This window comes from Urocampus carinirostris, chromosome 2 (genome assembly GCF_059441175.1).
Source record: "Urocampus carinirostris isolate Australia breed hairy pipefish chromosome 2, RoL_Ucar_1.0, whole genome shotgun sequence".
In the NCBI taxonomy this organism is placed as follows: domain Eukaryota; kingdom Metazoa; phylum Chordata; class Actinopteri; order Syngnathiformes; family Syngnathidae; genus Urocampus; species Urocampus carinirostris.
Window position 1 is genome coordinate 59,717,869 of NC_142350.1, and position 17,032 is coordinate 59,734,900.

The 17,032-nt window shown below is 39.7% G+C and overlaps 1 protein-coding gene, 1 non-coding gene and 1 pseudogene across 3 annotated transcripts in view; 1 reads left to right on the plus strand and 2 right to left on the minus strand.

The window, feature by feature from the left end:
* The first annotated feature begins 2,368 nt into the window (after nucleotides 1-2,368).
* The window catches only part of rorc (RAR-related orphan receptor C), a 57,534-nt gene continuing 42,870 nt past the window's right edge, over nucleotides 2,369-17,032 (plus strand). The window contains exons 1-2 of one of the 2 annotated variants that reach the window (XM_088327341.1): nucleotides 2,369-2,641; nucleotides 2,730-2,808. In XM_088327341.1, the coding sequence (XP_088183467.1) occupies nucleotides 2,399-2,641; nucleotides 2,730-2,808 (322 nt within the window). In that variant the 5' untranslated portion in view covers nucleotides 2,369-2,398. Of the gene's footprint in view, nucleotides 2,652-2,729; nucleotides 2,809-17,032 lie in introns of both variants that reach the window. The other variant, XM_088327342.1, reaches the window with a different exon arrangement.
* Nucleotides 9,545-9,677, minus strand: LOC148372771 (U2 spliceosomal RNA; annotated as a pseudogene).
* trnas-uga (transfer RNA serine (anticodon UGA)) lies at nucleotides 15,334-15,415 on the minus strand. The gene has a single exon. It is a non-coding gene; the product is annotated as a tRNA-Ser (tRNA).

The window sequence follows — 17,032 nt, forward strand, 5'->3', positions numbered from 1 at the left end:
CACCTGAAATGCATGTTTTTTGGAACGTGGGAGGAAACCGGAGTGCCCGGAGGAAACCCACGCAAGCACGGGGAGAACGTACAAACTCCGCACAGGAAGTCTGGAGCTGGATTTGAACCCACGACAGGTTCCCATGACATGAACTGTGCCGCACAAGCGCTAACCACTGCGCCGCCGTGCTGCCTTAATCAGTATAATGCAGAAAATGAAATCATAATTTGAATAAGAAAATGTATTATTCTACTTAATTATATTTGCATGTATTTTTTCCTTCTACAGTGAACGTCCAAGCTACTTCATTTTGGAACTTTTTTTTTATGATAAACCTCATTCATGTCGAGCAACTCAGTATCTCACAACAAAATGTTAACAATATATATAATATAACAAAACACATGTACAATATAACATTTTTTGGTCTGAACAATTTTATTGACACTATTAACAGCAAATAAACAATGTGAGGTTTGAACAATTTTTCTCGAATATCTTAACAGCAATTAAGCATATTCACAATTTCGTTATTCACAATTTCGTTATATCTCACAATATGACGTTTTAACCATTTTTTCGACATTTTTAGCAGCAATTAAACACACAATTTCATTATATCATATCCCAACAATATGAGTTTTTTTCGACACTTTTAACAGCAAATAAATACTTCTTGGTTTGTTTTTTGGGTTTTTAGCAAATAAACAATGTGAGGTTTGGACATTTTTTCTCGACAATCTCAACAGCAATTAAGCATATTCAAAATTACGTGACGTTTTAACTATTTTTTTCCGACATTTTTAGCAGCAATTAAACAGACAATTTCATACCAGCTCAGTAGCCTAGATGGTAAGGCGCCCGCTTTGAGACTGGGAGGTTCGGGTTCGCGCCCCGGCCGAGTCATTCCTAAGACTTAAAAAGTGGTCGGCGGCGCCCTCTCTTGGCTGCGGCTGCATCGGGTCAGATGCAATCGACATTTCGTTCTGTGTACATTGTTACACAGAATGACAATACAAGGAAATTATTATTATTATTATTATTATTATTATTATATCATACCCCAACAGTATGAGTTTTTATCGACACTTTTAACAGCAATTAAATACTTCTTGGTTTGTTTTTTTGGGTTTTTAGCAAAAAACAATGTGAGGTTTGAACAATTTTTCTCAACAATCTCAACAGCAATTAAGCATATTCAAAATTTCGTGACGTTTTAACAATTTTTTCCTGACATTTTTAGCAGCAATTAAACACAATTTCATGATATCATACCCCAACAATATGAGTTTTTATCGACACTTTTAACAGCAATTAAATACTTCTTGGTTTGGTTTTTTTGGGTTTTTAGCAAATAAACAATGTGAGGTTTGGACATTTTTTCTCGACAATCTCAACAGCAAATAAGCATATTCAAAATTTCGTGACGTTTTAACAATTTTTTTCCGACATTTTTAGCAGCAATTAAACACAATTTCATGATATCATACCCCAACAGTATGAGTTTTTATCGACACTTTTAACAGCAAATAAATACTTCTTGGTTTGTTTTTTTTGGTTTTTAGCAAATAAACAATGTAAGGTTTGGACATTTTTTCTCGACAATCTCAACAGCAATTAAGCATATTCAAAATTTCGTGACGTTTTAACAATTTTTTTCCGACATTTTTAGCAGCAATTAAACAGACAATTTCATTATATTATACCCCAACAAAATGAGTTTTTATCGACACTTTTAACAGCAATTAAATACTTCTTGGTTTGTTTTTGGGGGGTTTTAGCAAAAAACAATGTGAGGTTTGAACAATTTTTCTCAACAGCAATTAAGCATATTCAAAATTACGTGACGTTTTAACTATTTTTTTCCGACATTTTTAGCAGCAATTAAACACAATTTCATTATATCATACCCCAACAATGTGAGTTTTTATCGACACTTTTAACAGCAATTAAATACATTCAGATTGGCTGGCAACCAGTTCAGGGTGTCCCCTGCCCACTGCCCGGAGATGGCTGGGATGGGCTCCAGCCCCCCTCACGACCCTAATGAGGATAAGTGGTGCGGCTAATGAGATGAGACAATTTCATTATATCAGATTTTAACAAGTTAAACTACATAAATAAACACGATTGAAAAAAGAAATATGGTGTAAGATTATTTTGTATTTTGTAAGGGAAAATACGACAGTTTGTAAGGACGTGGAGCCCTGGAGCGCGACAGGTATGCTACAATCGTCTCAATTTGAAATTAGAAATAAAATGTCTCGTCCACTTTGGATAATTGAGCGAGCCAAGCGACACGATGGGATTATATTTCCTAACGGTTCCATTCCCCAACAGAACCTGAGCCGTCGTTACGTAAGAGTTGGTGACGTAACTCGAGTCATGCTTTCTCGGGACTGCGAGCATGGAGGGAGGAGAACAAGGGGACGAAGTCATAAGGATTGAGGTGAGAAACTTGTCCACGGGGCGCTTGTGTGGACCAAACGACTCCACCTTCTCCAAGGACTCCCGGGAGGAGAGTCAAGTGCGGTTCCGCTCCAAAGAACGGCCGTTACGTTCTGGAGAGCGCAGTGACGACACCAAGTGGTCCGCAAATGGCTGCGCTTGTTTTGAAACATCTGCGTCGGCCAGGACGCTAAAACAACAGGTAACAACAGGTGATGCGTGTTTTTTGTGTCATTTAGGAAAAAGAAGAATTGATTCTACTTGACGGGTTGTTTTGTGCGCATGCGCAGGCCTGCAGAGGGTTTGGAGGGCAAGTCATGGATTGTGATCAGTGTGACGTGAACCCCCTTGAGGACTCTAACAAAAAAGGTACTTTGGTTTAATTGCAGTACACACATACAGACAGGCGGACGGACAGACAGACAGTGTAGATGAGTAGATACTGAAGACATCATGTGCCAAACATGCGGCCCGCTGGCCAGATGAGGCCCGCCATTGGGTTTTAAACCGGCCCGTAAGACATCGCCGAAAGAAGCACGAGAAAAATGAGCTGCGATTTTAAATTTGTCCAAAGCCAGGCACTACTCACAAAGCAACTGGGGCTGTCTCTCTCTCTCTGTGTCTCTCTCTGTCTCTCTCTCTCTCTCTTTTTTCTTTTTCTTTCTCTTTCTCTCTCTCCTCTCATTCTCTTGCTTTCTCTCTCCTCTCATTCCCTTTCTTTCTCTCTCCCTCTTCTTGTCTCTCTCCTTCCTTCTCACTCTATTTCTCTTTCGCTCTCCTTTTTTTCCCCTTGCTCTCTTCTATTGTGCTCTTCCTCTTAAGCTCTCTGTTTCCTTTTTTCACTCTCTCTATACTTCTCTCTCTCTTTTTCTGTCCCCTTAGTTATCTCTCTCTCTCTTTTTATATCTCCCTTTCCTCCTCTCTTTTTAGATAGATAGATAGATACTGTAGACACTGCAGAGATAGATAGATAGATAGATAGATAGATAGATAGATAGATAGATAGATACTGTAGACACTGTGGAGATAGATATATAGATAGATAGATACTGTAGACACTGTAGAGATAGATAGATAGATAGATAGATAGATAGATAGATAGATAGATAGATAGATAGATACTGTAGACACTGTAGAGATAGATATATAGATGGATAGATACTGTAGAGATAGATTGATGGATAGATACTGTAGAGTTAAATAGATAGATAGATAGATAGATAGATAGATAGATAGATAGATAGATAGATACTGTAGACACTGTAGAGATAGATAGATAGATAGGTAGATGGATACTGTAGATATTGTAGATAGATACTATAAATAGATAGATATATACTGTAAACACTGTAGAGATAGATAGATAGATAGATAGATACTGTAGGCACTATAGATACTATAGATATTGTAGACAGATGTCTACAAAATTTCAGATTTAGAGTGCGCTTTTATGCTTATTCAGACTACCAAAGAGCGATCATATTTGACCGAAAGTCAGGGTTGGCTGTCAAAAGCCAGGGTTTCACCCAGAAAACTGGTGGTCAGGACGGTTAGGCCCTGAACTTTAATTTTACCTGGGCAAAAGAATAGCTGACACATTTTGAGAGGGATATGATGAACCATGTTCCTTACTTTTTTCAGAAAAAAAATGGGTGCGGTTGTGAGTGAGAGAAGAGAGTTTGGACTTTGATCAACCATTGCCATTCATTGATAGCATGGCGGCCTGCCAATTTTTAAAGCTCTGGGGAAAACTTTTCTGAACTTGGCCCATATTGACAAAAGACGATCCTAATTTCCGGACTACAAGGTCCACCTACAATTCCCAGACTTTGCCAGATGTTTGAAAGTGCGCTTAATGAACAGGAAATCCAGTAGATACAATTGGAAATGCATGATTACAACTAAATGCTTCTGTAAAGTTTATACTTTAGTAGACACCTCAAAATAAGGAGAGAAGACACCAATGGATTTGGAATTTGCATGGAGAAACAGGGAGAGAAGCCAAACCCCGCTTTGGACGTCCTTTATTAAGGAATTAATTCATTTCAGTTACAAAACCAGATTTCTTCATAATTTTATTTTGTATTTTCTGCTCTTTTATGTCATGCGCTTTATGGTCCGGTGCGCCTCATATATTAAAAAGCTTCACTGAGGAATATGTTTGAGTCAGGTGCGCCTCCAGAAAATACATAATTTTAGTTTTTTTTAGAAGAGGTATTCCAAATAAGACTCAAACTTCAGTACTCTGACACAAAAACGTACACCAGACTGTCAAGGAGGTTGTCCCCGGTAGTTTTACATATGCATTGGTGCAGTTCTTAAAACACCTGGTCTGTTATGGCTAACTTGAGGCCCATTTCCAAGTTTCTCTTTATCTCCAAGATCTAAGAGAATGTTGTGTGTTCTCCACTTAAGTCCTTTATGGAGGAGCATGATGTTTCAGAGGTTTTCCAGTCAGGTTTTAAGTTTGCATAGCGGGGAGTCAGGACTCCTAAAGGTTTTTAATGATATCCATCTGGCTACCGACTCAGGTGGAACACAATACTGTATTTTAGAAACCAGGCTACAGCACTTAGTGGGCATTTGTGGTAATGGTTTGTTTTGGTTTAGGTCTTATCCAACTAGCAGGACTAGAGGCATAAGTACGCCTTGCTGGTTTTGAAACGTCCCCCGCTCCTCTGTCTTTTGGCGTTCCACAGGGCTTGATTCTAGGACCAGTCCTCTTCTTTTTGTATTTACTCCCGCTGGGCTTCATAATGAAAGTCAGATATATATGTGCCATTAAATAAAAAGCGTGCATGTTCTATTAAACACCTGTTTCCTTGTCTTGATGACATTAAAGCTTGGATGGCCCTAAACTTTTTTAAACCTATGAAAAGAAAACTGAGGTGATTGACTTTGGTCCCAGTGGCTCCGGTCTACCTCCACCTATTGACTTGGGCTCCTTGGCACTATATGTGAAGCCCACTGTTCTCAACTTGGGTTTGAAGATGGACACTGATTTTAAACACAATCACCAAATATGTACAGTCGTGAAGTCAAGCTTTTTCCATCTAAGGCAGTTTGCAAAAGTGAATCCCTTTTTCATACATAAGCATTTTGACATTGTGATTTATGCCTCCATCACACCTTGGCTGGACTACTCCAATGCTCTGTATAATGGAATTGGCCAGTCTTCTGTAGCTGTTCCAGAATGCTGCTGCTCGACTTTTAACTGGCACATTGTCACGGGCCAGAAACGGAGACAGTACCCAGTAGCGTTCGTTTACTCAGTTTTATTGATAAAGAGAGAGAAAGCAGTGCTTGCTTCCACGATCCGATGATCGATGGACACGGGTAGCAGGGGGCTGGAACGCGGAAGTGGCACTTCTCTGTCGAGCGAGGATAATCGTAGGCAGCAGGGATACTGGTCACTAGCTGGGACAGGAGAGCAAGGGCGGTATCGAGTCAAGAAAAGAGGTCTGTAACAGATATCAGGCAGGAAACAGGGCAAAACAGGTCGATGCTCGTGATGGCGGAAGAGGGCAGGAACGGGTCCAGAAACAGGTCGGTATCAGGTAGAAGAAAACAGGGCAAACGGTCTGACGGCTTCCTCTTGGAAGCCGGGGGTTTAAAAAGAGTTTCTGAACCAATCAGCGCTCAAGGCTGTTGGCACCAACTGGGCAGTCACTGGTGCCCTGAATCAGCACTCATGACACACATTAGACCTGTTCTGGCTTCCCTTTACTGGCTGCCCGTGCATCTCAGGTTTTTTTCAAGATTCTTTTATTCTTTTTTAAATATTTAAATGGCCTTGTCCCTCCTTATGTCAGTGAGCTGCTTCACTGTCATGTTCCTGCTTGGTGCCTCAGGTCGGCTGATCAGCTGCTGCTGGAGGTACCGAAGTCTAAGAGGAAGCTCAGAGGGGATAGAGCTTTTTCTGTTGCTGCCCCAAAATTTTGGATCAGTTTACCCTTGCACATCAGACAGGCTTCCGCTGTCCATTTTTAGAACTAGTTTTTACTCTTGGCTCTTGACCTGACATTATTGATTTATTGAAAATGCTGGTCTACTAGAGATCCCAAGAGCCAAGAAGAGATCCACAGGTTCAAGAGTGTTCTCCATTCAGGGCTGTTGTGGAATGCTCTTCCCCCTGAGATTGGATCTGCAACCTCAGTGGAACTGTTTAATCTAGGCTTAAAACCCACTTCTATTCTATAGTTTATGAATGACCTTTGTTTTATGTTCACAATGTCTGTGTATTGCAAAATTAATTCTGGATCATCCTGAAGGGTGGACTACCTCAAGTGCGGTTCGTTTTCAAAGTTTTTTCATTTTCCTCATGTTGAAGTGTTTGAGTTTTTCCTTTCCCTCATGGAGGTTTTAGATCAGGGGATGGTGTAATAATAGTCTGTGGTTTGCAATAATCTGTGGTCTGTGCAGCCCTTTGAGACTCCTTGTGATTAAGGGCGTCACAAATGAACATTACTTGACTTGACCATTATTTTCCATAATTTTTAAGTGTTAAATATGTTTTATTAGTGTACAGCACTTTGTCTTTAACCAGCTCACTGTCCTTGGGGGTGGAGCGGTTGTGTTGAGTGAGGGGGCTGGGAATCCCCTCCTCTGTGTCAATCTCCCAGAAAGAGTCACAAACGCAATAATGTGAGTGTTTTATAGATATGTGTATCTATGTATATATATATATATATATATATATATATATATATATATATATATATATATATATATATATATATATATATATACACATCGATACATACATACTTTTTTAAGGGCTTCATAAATATTGTTGAGTTGTTCAATTTGAGGACGATTTGCTATTATTTGCTTTTCTATCGATTCAATTTTTTTAACAACTCCATTGTAAACTTCATTGAATGATGTACTCACTTCATCCCGCCAACACATCCCATCCCATTCACTTTGCGTGAGGTAAAAATGGAAGTAATCTGGAGTAATCCCTGGGGATTAGCCCTCATTTCGCTTCTGTTTTTTGCTCAATGGCTTTCTATTCCCGGCCCTCCGAAAATAAACCTGCATCCCTTCAGGAGGGACTACACGTTTATTTACCATTTAAGAATAACTAGATTTGTCCTACCGATGTACACTAATCGTATGTTTGTCGAGTATCGGTTAAGAAAAATAATCTCCCTGTTTTTCTAAACAACAAGTTCTCTTACCTGTCTTTAGTCAAGTCAAGTCATTTTTATTTGTATAGCCCTTAATCACAAAGAGTCTCAAAGGGCTTCACAGGTTATTACACAGACTATTTTTTCAGACTATTATTACACCATCCCCTGATCTGGAACCAACATGAGGGCAAGGAAAAACTCAAAAACCTCAACATGAGGAAAATGAAGAAACCTTGAGAAGGGACCGCACATGTGGCATCCCCCTTTCAGGATTACCAGACAGCAAAGGATGTTGCAATCACAAATGATGCACAGATATTGTCCACGAAAAGTATAGGTTATACATATGCTATAGAGTAGAAGTGTGTTTTAAGCTTAGATTTAAACATTTCCACTGAGGTTGCAGATCGGATCTCAGGGGGAAGAGCATTCCACAGCACCGGTGCCCGGATGGAGAACGCTCTCGAACCAGCGGAACACTTCTTGGGTCTCGGGATCACCAGAAAACCGGCGCTCTCAGAACGTAGGCTTCGGACCGGAACATAGGGGGAAATCAGATCTGAAAGATATGAGGGAGCAAGTCCATGTATGATTTTGTATAAAACTAAGAGAACCTTGAAATCACATCTTAGGTTAACAGGGAGCCAATGCAGGTTAGCCAAAATCGGCGTGATGTGATCGGACTTTTTTGTCCTAGTTTAAAGCCTCGCTGCGGCATTTTGTACCCGCTGAAGACTCTTGATTCTGGATTTCGGGAGACCAGAGAGTAGTGCATTACAGTAATCGAGACGGGAGGTAACAAACGCGTGAATTATGATCTCCGCATCCGACTGAGAATGAGTCACGGCATTTAGATGGACCAATAACTTACATTTCGATCTTTTCAAAGTTAAGACGCAAGAATTTGAGTGACATCCACTCTTTTATCTCAGTGAGGCAGGCCTCCAAATTTCCACAATTTAGTGTGGCAGATTCCTCCAACGGAAGATATAGTTGAGTGCCTTTAGAAGTTCTATTTATTCGTAGTTGGGGAATTTTAGAGTTACGTCATGGATTTCTTCTATAGATGTGTGGTGAATGTGGCTCTTCAGATCTTCTATACGTGAAGCACGACAGCGTGGGCGAGATTAAAGGAGAAGTGGGTAGGACTTGCGTTTTTTCTCGCTTGAAAAGGAAAGCACCTGTGATCTAGATACAAAAATGTCCTACAGTTAGGAGATGCAGTTCCAATCTGAGTGAAGGAATTGTGATGAAAGGAGCGTTTGAGTGTGGTTACTCAGTAAATGCGGAGAAGGTTCTCTGTAGGTAACGGCAAGTGGTTTTGGTTGTTTTGTGGGTGCCATTTTATGTGTTGTCTGTATTTTTCTTGGTGTTTCCTAATCTTAGTGCTCAAGCATCAAATGCACTGAAAATAATCTAAAAAAGCTTCCTAAGTATTGAGGGTTCACAACTGTGGTTTAGAGATATCTGACTTTAGTTTTTGCCTGGTAACATATTTTTTTACGTAATTTCATATGTTTTTGTTTTTTTTTCCAAATACAGACTGTGTAATAATCCAATAAACTTAAACCATTATGAACGCAGACTTATAAATGTGTTTTCACTGTCTTAATGATGCTAGCACAAAAGTACCGTAAATTCCGGACTATAGAGCGCACCTGATTATAAGCCGCACCCACCACATTTTAAGAGGAAAACCGATTTTGTACATACACAAGTCGCACCTGTATATAAGCCGCATGCGCCCACATTTGAACATGTAACACAAACACAAAATTAACCCAAACCGCGATTGAAATTTAGATGGGGTTTTGGGGTTTTTAAGGGTTATTGTTCTATCTTCGTTATTCATTATCCATTATCCGTTATCGGTCAGTTCATAATACGCTACAAAGCCTAGGAGCCGGGACACTTACTCTCAGCCAAAAGGCCAAGCTAAGGTCCTAGCCCTAAAGCCTTGCTGCGATCATTGCGAATGCACCGTTCCCGGAGGTACTGCAATACCAGGCCGATGCGTGGAGTGGACAGAGCAAGCTCTTATTCCATCTCCGGATTGCAAAAATCAAAGATCATGACTGGGTTTTAGCCAAAAGGCCATGCTGTAAATTCAAGTCAAAAACTGAAAGTTAGGGAAAAAAGTAGCGGCTTGTAGTCCGGAATTTACGGTAAATGTGTTGGAAAATAAGCAGAGGTGGGCAATTATTTGGAGTCGGGGGCCGCATTGGGTTAAACAATTTGGAGAACTGTCACAGACCAGAAATGGAGACGGGACCCAATTGCGTTCGTTTACTCAGCTCTATTTAGAAGGAGGAAAGGGCTTGCACTCATGTTGAGTTTTTTGAGTTTTTCCTTGCCCTCTTGTTGGTCCCAGATCAGGGGATGGTGTAATATTAGTCTGAAATAATAGTCTGTGCAATAACCTGTGCAGCCCTATACAAATTAAGGGCTATACAAATAAAAATGACTTGACTGAACAATCCAGTGATCGTCGGTCACGGGTAGCAGATCGCTTGGAACGCGGAAGTGGCTCTTCCGTGTCGAGCTAAGGCAGTGTTGAGATGGAGGACAAAACAGGTCGATGGCCGGGACCTAAGAGCAAAAACGTAAAACGGGTTCAGAAAAGAGGTCGGCACCGGGAATCAGACGGGAAACAGGGTAGTATAGAGTCAGGTGTCAAAAAGGGCTTGCCTTGCGTATAGCTCAGGTTCGCAGACGAACTGACAAATGTTGACAGGAAGGCGGGGGTTTAAAACGGGTAAATGGTAAATGGTCTGCATGAGGTCAGCAGCCAAACAGTGTCCGCGGCTGTTGGCCCCGCATCAGTAATCATGACAGAGAACTATCCAATATTTTCATTTATGAAAAAATATACACGAAATATACAGTACATCGTATACAATTTTGTATTTGCTTTTAAATAGATTAGGTTCATTGATTTGATCAGCACGGCGGCGCGGTGGTTAGCGCGTGTGCGGCACAGTTCTGAGGTCATGGGTTCAAATCCAGCTACCAACCTTCCTGTGCGGAGTTTGCATGTTCTCCCCGTGCTTGCGTGGGTTACCTCCGGCCACTCCGGTTTCCTCCCACATTGCAAAAACATGCTTGCCAGGTTGACTGGCCGGTCCAATATTGTCCCTAGGTGTGAATGAGCGAGCGAATTGTCTGTCCCTGTGTGCCCTGCGACTGGCTGGCAACCAGTTCAGGGTGTCCCCTGCCCACTGCCCAAAGATGGCTGGGATGGGCTCCAGCACCCCCGTGACCTAACTGTGGATAAGCGGTGCAGATAATGGATGGATGGATGGATAGATTAGGTTCATTAAATTGGTTTTTGAACACTCACAATTAAAACATGTTTTAATGGTTCTCTTTTAAGCACTAAATTTGATATTTAGTTTTGTAGTATTACTGTAGTTGTATTGTTTTTAGTATTTTTGTAATATTTCTGTAGTACTTTGTAGTATTGCTGGAGTTTTAATGTTGTAGTATTCTTGAGGTATTTCTGCAGAAGTGTTTTGCTTGGTAGTATTTTTGTAGTGTTTCTGTAGTATTTTTATATAGATTTTTTGTAGTATATCTTTAGTATTTTTGTAATATTACAGTTGTTTTATTTTTCTTTTGCTTTTTCTGTTGTAGCAGTTTTGTGTTGTCGTATTTCTGCGGTATATTTGTAGTATTTCAGCAGAAGTATTTATGACGTAGAATTATTTTGTCGTATTTCTATATTAATATTTCTGTAGTTGTATTTCTGTATCATAGAATTCCTGTGGAAATATTTTAGCAGTATTTCTATGGTATTTGTTTTCTTTTCATAATGAAAGATTAAACTGATGTATTAGGTCCCTGTTCTTAAGCATTAAATTTGATATTTGGTGTAATTTGGTATTTTATTTAATTAGTAGTACTTTATTTACTATATATACAGGGAGTGCAGAATTATTAGGCAAGTTGTATTTTTGAGGATTAATTTTATTATTGAACAACAACCATGTTCTTAATGAACCCAAAAGTCTCATTAATATCAAAGCTGAATATTTTGGAAGTTGGAGTGGGGCTTTTTTAGTTTTAGCTATTTTAGGAGGATATCTGTGTGTGCAGGTGACTATTACTGTGCATAATTATTAGGCAACTTAACAAAAAACAAATGTATACCCATTTCAATTATTTATTTTCATCAGGGAAACCAATATAACAGCTCAACATTCACAAATATACATTTCTGACATTCAAAAACAAAACAAAAACAAATCAGTGACCAATATAGCCACCTTTCTTTGCAAGGACACTCAAAAGCCTGCCATCCATGGATTCTGTCAGTGCTTTGATCTGTTCACGATCAACATTGCGTGCAGCAGCAACCACAGCCTCCCAGACACTGTTCAGAGAGGTGTACTGTTTTCCCTCCTTGTAAATCTCACATTTGATGAGGGACCACAGGTTCTCTATGGGGTTCAGATCAGGTGAACAAGGAGGCCATGTCATTAGTTTTCCTTCTTTTAGACCCTTTCTTGCCAGCCACGCTGTGGAGTACTTGGATGCGTGTGATGGAGCGTTGTCCTGCATGAAAATCATGTTTTTCTTGAAGGATGCGGACTTCTTCCTGTACCACTGCTTGAAGAAGGTGTCTTCCAGAAACTGGCAGTAGGACTGGGAGTTGAGCTTGAGTCCATCCTCAACCCGAAAAGGCCCCACAAGCTCATCTTTGATGATACCAGCCCATACCAGTATCCCACCTCCACCTTGCTGGCGTCTGAGGCGGACTGGAGCTCTCTGCCCTTTACCGATCCAGCCACGGGCCCATCCATCTGGCCCATCAAGACTCACTCTCATTTCATCAGTCCATAAAACCTTAGAAAAATCCGTCTTGAGATTTTTCTTGGCCCAGTCTTGACGTTTCAGCTTGTGTGTCTTGTTCAGTGGTGGTCGTTTTTCAGCCTTTCTTACCTTGGCCATGTCTCTGAGTATTGCACACCTTGTGCTTTTGGGCACTCCAGTGATGTTGCAGCTCTGAAATATGGCAAAACTGGTGGCAAGTGGCATCTTGGCAGTTGTACGCTTGACTTTTCTCAGTTCACGGGCAGTTATTTTGCGCCTTGGTTTTTCTACACGCTTCTTGCAACCCTGTTGACTATTTTGAATGTAACACTTGATTGTTCGATGATCACGCTTCAGAAGCTTGGCAATTTTAAGAGTGCTGCATCCCTCTGCAAGATATCTCACTATTTTTGACTTTTCAGAGCCTGTCAAGTCCCTCTTCTGACCCATTTTGCCAAAGGAAAGGAAGTTGCCTAATAATTATGCACACCTGATATAGGGTGTTGATGTCATTAGACCACACCCCTTCTCATTACAGAGATGCACATCACCTGATATGCTTAATTGGTAGTAGGCTTTCGAGCCTATACAGCTTGGAGTAAGACAACATGCATAAAGAGGATGATGTGGTCAAAATACTCATTTGCCTAATAATTCTGCACTCCCTGTATATATATATATATATATATATATATATATATATATATATATATATATATATATATATATATATATATATATATATATATATATATATATATATATATATATATATATATACTGGACTGTCTCAGAAAATTAGAATATTGTGATAAAGTTCTTTATTTTCTGTAATGCAATTAAAAAAAACAAAAATGTCATACATTCTGGATTCATTACACATCAACTGAACTATTTCAAGCCTTTTATTATTTGAATATTGCTGAATTTGGCTTACAGCTTAAGAAAACTCAAAAATCCTATCTCAAAATATTAGAAGATCATGAAAAAGTATACAAGTATGCTATTCAACTAATCACCTGAATCATCTAATTAACTCGAAACACCTTGCGAGGGTTTCCTGAGCCTTAAAAACACTCAGCTTGGTTCAGTAAACTAAATCACTGCTGATCTGACTGCTGTCCAGAGGACCATCATTGATACCCTCCATCAGGAGGGTAAGACACAAAAAGAAATTTCTCAAAGAGCAGGCTGTTCACAGAGTGCAGTTTCAAAGCATATCCACAAAAAGTCTGTTGGAAGGGAAAAATGTGGCCGGAAACGCTGCACAACCAAGAGAGATGACCGCAGCCTTAACAAAATTGTGAAGAAGAGCCGCTTCCAGAATTTGGGGGAGCTTTAAAGACAGTGGGCTGAAGCTGGAGTCCAGGTATCAAAAGCCACAGTTCACAGACGTGGCTACAATAGCCTTATTCCCATGGTCAAGCCACTTCTGAACTCAAGACAACGGAAGAAGCGTCTGACTTGGGCTATGGAGAAGAAGCACTGGACAGTTGCAGAGTGGTCCAAAGTCCTCTTTTCAGACGAAAGCAAGTTTTGCATTTCATTTGGAAGTCAAGGCGCCAGAGTCTGGAGAAAGGCTGGAGAAGAGCAAAATCCAAGTTGCTTGAAATCCAGTGTGAAGTTCCCACAGTCAGCAATGGTTTGGGGAGCCATGTCAGCTGCTGGTGTTGGTCCACTGTGTTTCATCAAGTCCAGAGTAAATGCAACTGTGTACCAAGAGATTTTAGAGCACTACATGCTTCCATCTGCTGAAAAGCTCTATGGAGATGAGGATTTCATTTTCCAGCATGATCTGGCACCTGCCCACAGTGCCAAAACCACCAGTAACTGGTGCACTGACCATGGCATCACTGTCCTTGATTGGCCTGCTAATTCCCCTGACCTGAACCCCATCGAGAATTTGTGGGGTATAGTTAAGAAGAAGATGAAAGACACCAGACCTACAAATGCAAATGAGCTGAAGGCCGCTATCGAAGCATCCTGGGCATCAATAACACCTCAGCAATGCCACAGGCTGATTGCCTCCATGCCACGCCGGATTGATGCAGTAATCCGTGCAAAAGGATTCCCAACCAAGTACTGAGTGCATCAATGGACATTTTCAAATGTTTGATTTAGTTTTGCTGTTATAAAATTATTTTTTTTACTTGGTCTGAGGAAGTATTCTAATATTTTGAGATAGGATTTTTGAGTTTTTTTCAGCTGTAAGCCAAAATCAGCAATATTCAAATAATAAAAGGCTTGAAATTGTTCAGTTGATGTGTAATGAATCCAGAATGTATGACATTTTTGTTTTTTTAATTGCATTACGGAAAATAAAGAACTTTATCACAATATTCTAATTTTCTGAGACAGTCCAGTATATATATATATAATCATTAGAATTTGACCATTTTCATTTGGTCTGCCAGGTGATAAGCCTGGGGTGCCACGTGTGGCCCTCGGGCTGTAGTTTGCCCACCTCTGACCTATAAAAATATTGCTACACCAACAAAAAAAAATTGTGGTGTCAATGTGAACATCAACATGAACAGGTATGGACAAGCCTCAATGCCACTATTAAATAAATACACCATTACACAATTAAAGGGACAGTGTTTTATTTAGTGCCTCCTAGTGGTAAAAACTTTGTTCATTTAATAAAACAATATTAATGTAAATCATAAACTTATGGATAGTCATGTGTGGAGGGAGAAAAATGTGTTAGTATACTTCTGAAGTAAAAAAAAAGAAGAAATAAACAAAAAAACAATACTAACTGGAATACTGTATGGCATTTGCAGGTCAATTCTAAAACGAATTTTTGTTAATATTCAAGGCCATCGTTAGTCATTTTCGCTTCAGTTTTCGTCAACGACAATGCGAAGAGGCATGCGTTAACGAGAGTTAATTTGTGGGTAAATAACAATCAAATCAAATGTAAAACATTGTTTTATGATAAATACGCTGCGAGCAGGGTTCGAACCTGCGCGGGAAGATCCCATTGGATTTCAAGTCCAACGCCTTAACCACTCGGCCATCGCAGCCATGTAAACCTCACGTTAAGCGAGAGTTGTCTTCGTCAGTATTAATGCCCACAATCCAAAATTTTATAGATTTCTGTAACAAATGTTGTCAAAAAACTCGCAGTATGGCTTGCTAAACAGTGCAAAACGCAAATCAGCCTACAACGGAAGTGACGTTTAGTACGTGCATTCTACATTTAAGAATGCGATTAATAAATACACATTAAAGTACACGATTAAGGTCAATGAAAAACAATGCGTGAAAAAATGTACCCGAGAGTAGAGAAATATGAATAAAAACCGACAAGGTTCTAAAAAGAAACAATGCCATCATCAAAACATGACAAATGTTAGTCATTTATAAGAATAACGTCAAACTAACAGCCACTGAAATACAACGTGCCACTTATTATTACGAAGCTTTCATCTTGGTATTAAAATATGCCCACGATTTCAACATGTATTCAGTCATCGAGTGAGATAAATATACGAAAACACCTACCGTGTAAAACGTTTACTCTAAAACACACTATAATGCGGACAGGTAAAAAAAAAAAAAAAACGCCTAAAAGCATGTCTGCTTCGTTGAACGTTCCTTATTGTGATGCGTTTGTTTTGATACAAAACTCCCCTGTAGAAATAAAGACTTATTCCCAATATGGTCATTAGCCTCTGACCTTTTAATTGACACCACTCTTGGCCAATAGCAGGTTTTTATTTCACTGTCAGCAGCTCACATTAGCCTATAAGGGCCTGTTTGATAAAACAGAGATCGCCTCTTGTAGCTCCAAATACCTTCAGCCAGTAGAAACGGAATGAAATGATGATTAATACATTGGTTAGCCTATGCAATTCCCAACATAACTGTCTACATTTTTTAATGCGTATTCCAATCGAGCCGAAAATAAACATGCGCAAATGCAACTCGAGAACCATTTTTACATACCATTATTATTAAGTGCAAGTCTGCACAATCATTGATTGACCTCTGGAAAGAGAAGTCAAACATTTACAACTCATCCAAAATGTCTAAAAGTAAAATAAACATTTGCAAAGGTTTTATAGCTGTAAAGCGTTCATCTCCAAATGACCGCCTTAGGCAATGCCTAAGCCTACCTTTAGAAAATTATGTCTTTTAAGATTGTGGTCAAATTTGACATGGTACCAGTTAGGGCTTTAAGCTATTGTCTCCCCTGTTTTCCAGCTAAGGTGCCTTTGCAGGCGTTTATTTGAAAAAAGATTTAGGAGAAAATGAAAAACCTTCTATTTCTGTGTGTCCCAACTCAGATGACTCAGTTTTAGTAGCACTTGCAGTTTGGAACAAAACTTTAGAATTTCGCAGTGCGCCTTTACTCTTGTAAACAATAAAGCTGAATGGGAAAGAATGAAGCTATTTTCTCTTGTATTTAATGAATCCCAAACACCATTCTCTGTAATGGAGCCTTTTACACTTCACTCACATTCTCCAGGACAGCAGTGTCAAACTCATTTGAGCTGGGGGCCACATGCTAGAAAAAGAAAACTCCCGGGGGCCTAACTAGTAGAAAGAAATAAAGAGCGAGGGAGAAAACAAAAAGGAAAGAAATTGATAAAAACAGTGAGAAAACAAGGGAGAGAGTAAGGGAGAGAAGGTAAGAC